Source organism: Agelaius phoeniceus, chromosome 9 (assembly GCF_051311805.1).
Source record: "Agelaius phoeniceus isolate bAgePho1 chromosome 9, bAgePho1.hap1, whole genome shotgun sequence".
Lineage (NCBI taxonomy): Eukaryota > Metazoa > Chordata > Aves > Passeriformes > Icteridae > Agelaius > Agelaius phoeniceus.
In genome coordinates this window covers 22,259,877-22,271,957 of record NC_135273.1, presented here as the reverse complement: position 1 = coordinate 22,271,957, position 12,081 = coordinate 22,259,877, and the positions used below count along the sequence as shown (strand labels likewise).

The following is a 12,081-nucleotide window of genomic DNA, read 5'->3' as shown; positions in this document are numbered from 1 at the left end:
TGAAGGACAGTTGTTTTCATTTAAAGGGCAGCTGTTTTCTTTTTCTTTTGAAGAAGACTCAGCTTAGTTTATTTTAGACTTTTTCTGAGAGTTATACTAATATGACATCGGTTATGAACTCTCCTAATGAGTGATTCATGACAGTTTTTCTTTCTTGAGAGAGAGTGAAAAAACGAAAATAAAAACCAAACACAAAGTCTAGGAATTAGATGGCCCATGGTGTTTGGAACAATATTCATGCAGTATGCAAGAAAAACATTTCAAAGTATTTTCCATTTGGAAAGAATAATGTATGAATAATAAAACACTTGAATACCCCTCACTGTCTATCCCTGTTTCTAAAGCAGATAAATGTTTTCCTGAAGAAATATTTTGGAACATGCTTAAAAACAAGCAGATCTTCAGTACCTATTTGAAGCTGCATTTCTGAAACTACTCAAGAATAAGAAATAGGAGGTAATTTTTACTTCTGTTACTACTAATAATGAGATATTTCCATGTCAAGGACTTTTCTATATTTCTCTTCTATATGGAGAAAATTGAAAATTCATTTAAAAATGGGAAATGGCTAAGGAAAAATAAAAGGTCAAAACCAGTAGATACAAGCTGCAGAATTTTTTAGGAAGACAGTACCAATAAAAAAACCCTCCCAAAAATTGAGAACAAACTTAACATCAAAAAATGCTTTGGTTAATTCTGAGTGATTATGTTAAAAAATGAGTTAGGCTTACTTGGTTAAGAATGAGCATGCACAACCAAGAAATCTTTTATCAAAACAGTTGCAAAATGGACAACATATCACAATCTAGTGTCAAGTTAAACAAAACAAAGACTTTTCAGGATAAAGCTTATGAGGGATATGGTGGCGGTGATGGGGGAGTAATTCTCCACCCAAACTACTTTATAATGGGAAACATTGCAGTACTTCTCATGCACTTTCTCTGCAATGGATAAACTTTAATGTTATTAGTAGCATTTCCCATACCATCTATGACTCAATGCAATTTTACTTAACAGGCTTTTGAATATCCCGAGTGTTTTGGGATCCAAGATTTCTGGAAGAATTTGTGATATCCTTAATGGAAATCTGAAAAAAAAGTGATTGAGAAAAATATGCAGAATTATGTGCATCTGGTAATTACTACAATTAAACTGAGCTATGAATATACTTTAGGTACACAAAAATAATTTCAAGATGACTTCACAGATTATAGAAAAGTCTTTATTATGTAAAGCAGGGAAAAAGGAAAAAAAATCATATTCTGCATAATATTTCCATATGGGAACTTTCTTCTTTCCAGAATAGGTACATAATTTTGTTTGACAATATTTTTCAAAAATAACAATTTGGCTGAAATTCTATTGAACTGTATGGTGTCTTCCCCTTGCAATATAGTCATGACAGGCATCAAAAATATTTGTTCTTACCAAACCGCAATATAAATTTCAAATTTTATTAATGGACAGATTTCCTACCTTATTTTTCCATAAAAAAGTAAAAACCTCAAGAAAGAGCAGCATATGAACAAAAATCATCTAACCACTTCCCACCAATCTTTATGGTGGTGAAGGAAAAAATGCAATGACCAAACAATTGAGGAAAATCTAGATATTCACCTCTACTGACACTATATGTAATTCCACTGAAATTTTAAAACACTAAAACCATTAAATTCTATGCTCCAGTATTTAATTCCTATCTATACATTAGCAAAAACCTCCCACTTATGGTCCTTGTTCCTAAACTCCAAGATGATTACAGAGGATTTGTGCTACTAAAGTTGTTGAAGGATGAGGTAAACTTACAAGGCTGTGTCCCTAAGGTACCAATCAAAACCAAATTCTTGTTACCCTCTCTTCTGCTCTTTACTCCTCTCTACCCACATTTGGGTGTTTTACTATGGCACAGGCATTGTTTCTGCCAAAGAATTTTTATTTAACCTGTATGCCACAAAAGTTAAATTTCCACACATACAAACATTAACTTATAAGACACAAAGCAGACCCCAAATAAGCAAAATATGATGCCCAAATATGATGCCTGTCTAATTAGGTTTCTTTCTGGGTGGATAAACATAACTGATTTTGTCTGTTGGGAGTCAATACCAAGGGGAATGAAGAACAAGAAATACAACACTATCAATTTCTTTTTAGGTATATTGGTAAAGAGTAATTCTAACTACAGTGACATTACTGAATAAAGTGGATACAATCATTAGAGCACCCTATTTTTTTTTCCTATGCTGAGCATGGTTATTATATTTAACATATATTTATATGATGAGATTATATGATTACCATCACTGTGTACATAGATTGCAAGACCACCTACAAGTACCAGTGAAATTCCCTTGCCTTCACTAGGTAACCATGACAGACAGACAGACAGACAGACCTCCTTGACACAGAAGTCCCTCCATGCAGGGGTAAGGTAATACACTACATAACAGCCATTTAGAGATGATATCGAAAATAGGAGTACAGAGCTTCAAATCCTGACAGAAAACAAGAAAAACATGGAATGAACAACTATTGATGTGATCTGTTACTGGATCAATTTACAGAATGTCTCAAGATTCATTAGTGTCCTAATGCCTCAAGGAAAATACACCAAAGATTAATTGGAAGTAACACAAGGAATCCTTGCCTTTATAAAGAATTAAAACAGCTCATAGAAATAGTCACAAACATATTTTTAGATGTCATCTTCTTTCCACTGAAGAACCCTATTTTTAGGTAAGGTAACATAATACAAAACACAATTTCTGATGATGCTGTTGTGAGCAGAACAATCTTGTTTTGATTAATTATTCAGTTTGGTAAAATTACATCTTGTTTAAAGGAGCATAAGCAATCTTTCAGAATGCTTCACTTGCTGCTTTATACATAAGAATAATTCATTCCAGGTGTAAATTTACTCAATTAAGAAGCAGTATCCCATCTTTCTCCATGTGAGTGAATAAATTTAAACCCACAAAACAAATTACACAAATCAAAAATGGGCATTCTAGTTCTGAGCTCTGAAACAGATTATGCAAGCTCAAAACAAAGAAACAAAAAACCCCAACAAACAATCCAGGAGTGGAGGCAGGGGGAATACCCCACACAGAAATCCTTTTCACCACCTGTAGTAGAAAAACAGTAATTTAGACAAATATTATAATTTGTTCTTCATTATTAATCATCACTATTCCTTTGCTTTCCATAGTGTTCATATTTGTCTACTTTCCTTCTAGCACTGTCACAGGGCCCTTCTTTCTTTTTCTGAACCCAAGAAGTCCTTGAGGACTGCAATGGGACAGTGGCCATACAGGCAGCTCAACAGGACTCTGCCATCACAGCAGATGGATTTAAAAAGAAATAAAAATGGGCAGGAATAAAACATCTTTACAAATAACTTACAAAACATTGGAGTTTGCTTTATGTTTCATTTCAATGAATGAAGAACTTTCTACAGTTAGAGAAAAAGGCAAACCATACAAACTCAAAATACACATTATAGTGCTTTCTTATTCTCTATGAGTTGGAGCCTATTTACCACTTTAGATAGTAGATATCAATCATTAGATTTTATTTTTAATACCACAAAATTTAAAAATTTGTTTAGCAATATAGCCTTTGCTAATAAATCTAAAGTTAGCTGTGAACAAATTAAGAAACTGGAATATGTCTTCCATTAATATGCTGCTTCTATCACATTCCCCTAATGTTATATCTCAGTCATTAACAAATAGGCACCTAGAAGGATTTGGAAAAGGATTATGCAAATTATTATGGCCTACTTAACACTTGATTTACTTTGTCACTGTTATGCTTCCTGTATGTCAACCCTATCCACCTCAACAAAGACAATTGAAAATAGAAGGAAATAAGAAAAGGCTGTAAAGAAGACACTCCAAAAAAGAGAATAGACAAGACTGACTTACTTTGCTCTTTTAAGAATACCTTGCAGCTACCTTAAACAGATTTTAGATAAACTAAATGCATCTACAGGTAAGAATGCACCGATTCCAAGTGATTTCTTTCTCTCTCCATGCAGAAAAATATGTTCCCAAAATAGTACTTAAAGCACGAAATGTAAGGATAAAGTGAAATTTTAACTCATGAAATCAGTATTGATATGTTGCTGTTAGTAAAGAAGGTAAGGTATATTCCATAAAACCCAAACATATAATCTTTGATCACAGAATGAATTGGTTATTTTTATATATGCAAACTGCTGTTTAATTTATAAAGCATACAGCAGGTCTTTAAAATAATTACCAGTTGTTCTACTGCACCAGCCTCCCTATCTTCTTTCCAAATTGTCTTCATATGAAGATTCTCTGAACACATTTCATAATCAAATTTTTTGAAAAAGCCTTTTGTGATTTTTCTTATTAGTCCTAGTTTAGAAGCAAAAAAAATATCCCAGTACAAAATCTAATTTAATTTTAAATTATGTTTGAAGAGTAAATTACATTAACAACTGTCAATCATACATATCATGAGAATGCTGACATACCCCTAAATCTTATAATTCATATACAAACTCAGAAATTAAACACAAGTTTAGCAGAAACACAGACATTGTAACTTTATTTCTCATTTATTTTGATGCACTGAACTTTAGCTCAGTAATTGGACCAAAAAAAAATTACTCTTGACCCTTCTTTGTCAGAAAGAATGAAACAAAGCCAGAAAGAAATTTCAAACCCCAATTAAGCAATCACAATCAATTATATTGTCTTGAAGTTACTTCCCTAACTTCAAGCCACAATGAACTGTCTCTGAAAAACTTCCTTTTTCTCAACTGCTTGGGATTCAGTAGCAAAAGGAATAAATTGTTGCTTGGCAGTGGAAATAATATCTGGGATTTTTAACCCTTCCACCTACTCCTACTCAGCTTCTGACTATTTCAAAGTTTTTAGTCAAACACAGCCTCTCCTTATACTGGACAAGAACACAATTCCTAGAAGGTTTTTACAAGAACTTACGGTTATCAGGGAATAAATTTCAGTATAATACTGCCTTAGAGCTAGATGAGCAAGAGCTGGACACAACAAAAGTGATTTTCTATGACAGTTCAGAAAATTTGCATATTATATGCAAAGTTTCAGAAGAGACAGAGTAATTCAGAGCCAAGTAACATCAGATCAGATTCAAACAGTGCAAATCTAACCAATAGATCTGATGTTGCCCCACTGCAGCATCAATATTCAGTGGCAATCTCTGGGGATGGTTGCTTTCAACACATGACATTTGACCTCAAAAAGCAGAGATAAAAGATTTCAAGTAAGGCAGGAATAGGTATTGTAAATCTGTAGAATTAGCATCTAGTAGTATTCTAAAATAAACTCACAGTTCGTAGAGCATTAATGTAAATCTGTGGCCTTTCAGAGCCTAGAAGCCACTAGAAGTTTCATTTAATATATTCAGACAAAAATCTAAAGAGGAGTAAGCAATAAAACCTATAATTACCAGCCATAAATAAAGCAGAAAAACCATGATGAAGCGTCCAAACAAAATAATAATCACATGTGTGTGTTGCGAGGGGAGGAAATAGGGCAGTAAAATGAATAACCAGGCTTCAAGCCACAAAGTCTGAGATTCCCTGATGCAACAAAGGTTTAAGGACACTTTGCTGATTTACTTTGTGACAGGCTGACATTCTTGTAAGCATAATGCTCTAAAGCTCATTTCAGCAGTTTTAAGCAGCATGGCACTTGCTCCTGATTTATGACTGGTTTATGGTAGCTGGAAATGGACACAGCCATTGTGGCCATAGTTCGAAATGAAGTTAAGTGATGTCCTTGATGCAGACCCAGTGTCAAAAATGAAAACCATGAAAAAAAATGAGAATGATTAAATACACCTGGATAATTTAGCCCAGTGGTAAAAAGGGCAGAGGGAAAAGATGATCTGCACTGCAAGCAAAGATTACACTCTTGGAGAAGTAAATTCCAGACTGGTACTACATAATGGCTAAGCTTTCAGAGGTCAGCAGTCAAAGCCATTTTAAGGTTGGCTCATAAAAATTATTACAGCAAATGCATTACATTCAAATTATGCATACCTTCTGTTTGTTTGTTTTCTTTAATCACACTAAATTTTCATTTACTCCCTCAACTGCTTCAGAAAAGAACAATTAAGTCAGGACACAAAAAATAGGCTCCACAGATTAGACTACCAAATCCAGAGCAGACGAATACTTAAAATTTCTCTATATAAAAAACAGCTTTGGAAGAGAGTTTATGAAAAGGGATCTTATGGAAGCGACCAAGCAAGTAAAAAAAAAAAATATTTCTGTTTAGTTCACTTACTTGTATTAACTTCAGAAATTTACTAAAATATAACAAATAAACATATACAGAAGTGCAGCTTGGTGGGTCTGTCTGTGAAAGTTACTCAGTATCAGCCAGAGAATCCATTTAAACCAAGAGGATTAGAATATCATAAGAGTCACAGTTAAAGTGCCATTAAAAGGAACTACTAGTAGCTTAATCTGTTACCTGTGAACTTCTTCAAGTAATTTTTTCAAATTCAAAACATTCGCAGTATGAACACAAGTATGAGAGATGGGGGAAATATTTCAATCAGAAAAAAAATCATGATCTCCACATGAAAGCTGTGAAAGTTGAGAAGTGTGCAACTGCCTGAAATGACTTAAGGGATAACTGTCACGGGAATTAATACAGTTTGAATGTTTAAAAATTACAACAGATTCCTTTACATTTTGAAGGCTGTCTGATTCCTGCTGTGAAAGCTTAATGTCTCTCTGTTTGATGGAGAGTTGTGGCTGTTTTCAGTATACAGTTGACTGAAAATGCTTGTTTAATTGATTGGAATGGTTAACAAGTGTCAAAGATATAAGCACAAAAGGTTAAGTTCGAAAGAGAGTATTCCCTTTTCTGTTGATGTACTGTAAGCTACCTCTCAGAAAGAATAGTGAAGGGCAACTGGATGAGAACTTTTAAATACACAGTCTACTGAGAATAGTAACAAAGTAAAAATACAATGGGAGAAAAAAGCCCCAGCACGTCCTAGCAGAAAAAGACAAAGTTGCAGCTGAGCTCACAGCTCCTAGTCTGTGCAACAGCCCACTTGGGCTTATAAGAAAAAATGTTAAGTGTTAGGGAGTAAAACAAAAGCTAAGCTGGCTAAAACTACAGCATATAGGGCATTTTGCAAGCATTCTTGCACAGCTCCTGTTAAGCTTCAAGACTCACAAGACCAGATAAAGGTACGTTGCTTGAGTAATACCCTTCAAAAACTTCCAAAAAAACATTTCCAGCACAACCCTAATATGAAGCAGAGTTAGAAAACAGCATTTAAATACGTAAAATACTAAATATATCAGGATTCTATGACATACCAAATAAGAAAAGCACAGAGATGGTTTTCTCATACCTCTACTTTTTCCTAGAATCTCTTTACCTTCAACACTTACACTCTAAATGATTTATCCAGTACACCCTTCAAATCATAAGCTCCTGGGAGGATGGGGCAGTATTTAATAACATCATGCTTCTGTTTTATGAATAATTAAATACTTATTTAGAGTTTATTTATTAGACAACAGATTCAAAAAAGAACTCTGTGTGAATTGATAGAAGTACTTGTGCTCTCTAATCAAGTGATTTTAAAACAAATAGATGTTCTTCAAATTCTGCCAAGCAACTGTTCAATCTGGTGGGCTCTCATTGCAGACACTGCTCTGTGTGTGCCATACAAAATATAAACCAAAGTACACCTTTCAGCTACTCCAGTGCCTACAGTGGAGAGAGACAGTCTGCAGCACCAACTGCTTGGCTGGACATAGCTTGTCACCTTGGGGCACTCCTCAAAAGAGAGACAGCTGAGCAGCTTTATTACTGGAAGAAGAACTCAGGTATTGTGCTGACATACACACTTGGATGTTTTTTGAAGATAAAAATCCTTAAACATCATTTTTCTTTCAACAATTCATGCCCATACAGCTAGAGAAGTCAAATGCCTTCCACACAGGCCCAATATGAAACAAGGGAAATCAAGCTTCTCTTGTCCCTCTTTCTTTAACTGAGGACTTCCTATGTCAAGTATTACTTCACTAGAAAATTACCAGGTCATCATGAGCTGTGGTTAAACCAGAATGAATACGTAACTTAGAATAAAGAGTAACAATAAAATTAATTTAATAGGGCAAACTTTTGAAGCCAGCCTTGGCAGGAATATAGTTTTCTTTTACAGTCTAAGATTAATAGCAAAGAAATAAAACTAAAAAGATAGGAGCTTGTTTTCCTTCCAATTTTAAGACTTTTAATAGGTGAATTTTAGAAAGAAAGAAAAAAAAACAAAAGAAAACCTAAAGGTGAAAATCTGTCTTGGCAAAGTTTGAAGTAGCAGGCATTTTTATTTTAAAGCTTGTATAAACAGACCAAAGAAAAACAATGATTCTGTGTGCTCAATAACACAGCCAAAACATGGATCATATATTCACAGGACCAGACAAGTACAATCCAAACCTCAGGTCTGATTTTTACTACTTGAATTGGAAGAAAAGCACCTCAATCAAACTCAGGCTCTACATATGAATTTAAACTCAAGTTTTGACAAGCATGAGAAGAGTGAGCAGGGAGGATGGCTGCTTAGATGCAAAATAAGCCTAAAGAGAAATGGTGGTTTTTCATGAAATTTCCATTTGTGGACATAATCATCATTTCACAAAATACTGGGATTTTCATATCTGGCTTCAAACCAAGTTTATATCTAATCCGGCAATCACTTCTATCAATTCTCTCAATAGTTTATATATTTTACAGAAAACTGGGATAGAGGAATCATTGTTACCCAGACAATATTAAAAGGGGAAGAAAGAAAGAGAAAGCAAATGTGTGAGAGGAGCAGGCCAACACCAGAGACAGGGGTCCAGCAAAAGAGTGTAAGAATGAGAGACAGAGAGAGGATAAGAAGAAGTGAAAGGGAAAAAGTGTGCAGACAAGAGAAAGGACATGTGAGAACACAGAGGAGCATGTGTGGGATGGTGAAAGGGAGGGAGGAGAGAAGAGGAAGGGGGACAAGGGGCAGAATAAAGGGGGAAGAGAAGAAGAGCAAGACAAGGTGAGATAAAAAGCACTTAGGAGAGAATAAGTTGATTTGATAAAATCAAATTAAAAGTTTGTGTGGTAGAGCCAGATATGAATCATACATCTTGTTTATCCACATTCTGTACCCTGCTGTGGCAGGCAGTTGAACAGTGAAATGAACCATGGGACCCTGATGGACTGTACCTAGGGCTTGCTGAGCTTTACACACCCCACATTTCCTTTACTTCAGTTCAGCACAGTTCAAATCCACCCCTTTTGTTTTAGTGATTTCAACACAGTTCAATCCCTTATGTTTTTATTTGATTAAATCCATACTATTATGTTTTATTTTATGTAATATTTTACATTTTTCAGTTCAGTACACTTTCTAATCAATTCCCTCACATGCTTTATTCAATTCATTAAAATGTATATATTATTCCATGTTTTATTTATTTCAGTAAGAGGTATATCAATTGTGCTGTATGTTACATTAAGCCCTCAGCATGTCGTATCCATTTCTTCATCTGCTACATCCATTTTGTCATGTGTTCTAGCACACATCACTATCTGTTTGAAACAGTTTTACATCCTGATTCAAATTTTTTTAGAGCATTTGTGTGCTATTAATGTGATTTGTTTTTCATCTGCTTCTGCACAAATTTTATTAGGATGCCTTACATTTAAAGAGCAGCGAGGTAAAATATAATGTGGTCCTTTTAATAAGCATGAACACATAAAATTTTGTTTTTAGCTTTATAAAGAATCATTCCTAGAAGACACCATGGTGTGCTGTTGAATTGATTTGAATTGTGTTTGAATTTGTAAATGTCATCTTCAGTGGGAGTTAAGAATATATTGTTTCTTTGAAAACTATAAGAAACTAGAATATTCACCTATATGTTATCTTTCACCTTCATATTTTTTATGCTCTTTAATGAATTTAAGGAACACCAAATGAAATTACATTTTAAAAGCAAAGAAAACTGCAAACTTCAAACACTTAAAGAACTCTTCACTAAAAGAACATAATCTTTGAAAATGAGGATGAATGATTTTGAAACTGTCCTCTGCTTTTTAGCCTATAGATTAATACTAGTGAAATGTAGATTTCTTCCTTTTTTCTACATTTGTTTCATTTGAAGAGGGATACAGCCATACTTGAGGGAATTTTTGCACACATAAGAAGGAGAAAATTTAAATCTCCACTTTACATTAAAAGCATTTGAGATTTTTAGAATAGTTTGCCTCAGAAGACAGGGTATAAGAAATTGTTAACTATCAACATATTAGTAAAAACAATGTTGATAATATTGAGAATCAGAATAAAATCAAAATTATTTGACCATTTAAGCAAGAGAACAACTTTGGCCTTATCTGTAGCTATGCCCTGGATTTGGGAATGAAGAGATGTACAGCAAAGCATCAAAATCCTAAAGCAGATTCTTTTTTTTCATATATATTTGCATAAATTTGAAAGACATATTACCTCTAACCAATGGTAAAGTACTCTCTGCTATATATCCATCTGGTTTGCCATTTATTATCCTGAGCACTGCCATGAAGTGGGCTCCATACTGCACTCTCTCTATTCCAAATTGCAATTTTCCATATCTAGCACATGCTTGTTCCCTCTTCCTGGGAACTGAGTGCCCTGCTCATCAAAATGGAGCAAGTTATCAATTTTGGCACAGCCTGTCCTCTTCCCTCTTTTTAATTTAGGATATAATTTGAAAAGTTTCCTTTAATTACTCATCCCAGATAGGTTGGTGAAATGAGCTATGTGCTGCCCTGAGGACAGAGATCATTCAATGTGCTAGAAACCGCAGGAGGAAGGCCCTCTGCCCCATCACCACCCCAAGAGAGGCTCCCCTGCCCAGCCCCTGCCCAGCCGCACTCCCGCAGAGCCCCACGCACCCCTGGGTGCCACTGTGCCACCAGCACTCGCACCTGCACAGCTGCATCAGGCAGGGAATTCTCCTCCTCCCAGCAAGGAGGGGATGACTGGAGTCTCCTGCCCTTCCTTAGCGTGCATTGCACCTTTCTCCTCCTGCTTTGGAGAACTAATGTGTCATCTAGCTGTCAAGGGTAATGGAGGAAAGGCAAGGCCTTAAGGAATATTTATGGATTTTCAATTTCCATTCCAAATTAATTCTGTGGAACTTTATAAGACAATATAATTTTATTAAAAGCAGACAAAACTCCAAGAGTTCAGTCTTTTCAGGATTGTTGGACAATGTTTCTGATGGTGAAGCAAACAATTTCATGGATATTAAACTATGGGATAATTTTTATACCTATGCAAACACTCAGCATGAGGACCATGTACTACCAAAAACTGGCTTGAGCCTTTGCTTCAGAGTTTAAATAACTCTCAGGTCTTGTGCTGACATCATTTACACAGAAATAAGCATTTTCTATTTAATACAAGTAAAATAACACTGCCTTAAATTTTCATATTTCTGAAGAGTGGAGAGGTGAGGATACAGAACTACATTCTTTTTACAACAGTCACAAAAAAGCATCCTAAATAATGCCTGACACCCCATCTCTTTGCTCTAATAATACGAAAAACAATCACTCAACATAATTTTCAGCAACAGATTTACATGTTTAACATGTCTGAAAGTGTGAGTATACAAAAGTATCATATAGAATGTAGACTGGCTTACACCATTGGAAATTTTGGAATTAATGAATCTAACTTTAATCTTTTTTTTTTAATGTGCATGGGCTTGCATAAGCATATAATCTTCATTCTGTGATTCTGTGCATCAGTTTTCAACTCAGGGCAAGAATTTTACATCTAACATCCAAAACAGTTAAGCATAATTTATAATGGAAATGTTGACACCAAGCTAAATGTGGTGGCATGAACAATGCTCATAGAAAACCAAAAGCAAAGCTTCCTCAAAATACATTATGAAGTTCACAACTCTGATTAAAAGCATATGAACCTGAAATAATTATATTGATGACTATATTTTGTAAACTCAAACAATCTAGAAAATAAGATTCTGAGATTCAGGACTTCCTA

At 34.7% G+C, this 12,081-nt stretch overlaps 1 protein-coding gene across 4 annotated transcripts in view; it reads right to left on the bottom strand.

The window, feature by feature from the left end:
- The window catches only part of LRMDA (leucine rich melanocyte differentiation associated), a 612,230-nt gene that overhangs the window by 126,404 nt on the left and 473,745 nt on the right, over positions 1–12,081 (bottom strand). Inside the window, exon 6 of one of the 4 annotated variants that reach the window (XM_077183241.1) lies at positions 993–1,087. The exons of the other annotated variants lie outside the window; for them this stretch is intronic. Within the exon in view, the coding sequence (XP_077039356.1) occupies positions 1,007–1,087 (81 nt within the window). The 3' untranslated portion in view covers positions 993–1,006. Of the gene's footprint in view, positions 1–992; positions 1,088–12,081 lie in introns of those variants that run through there. 4 annotated transcript variants of the gene reach the window in all.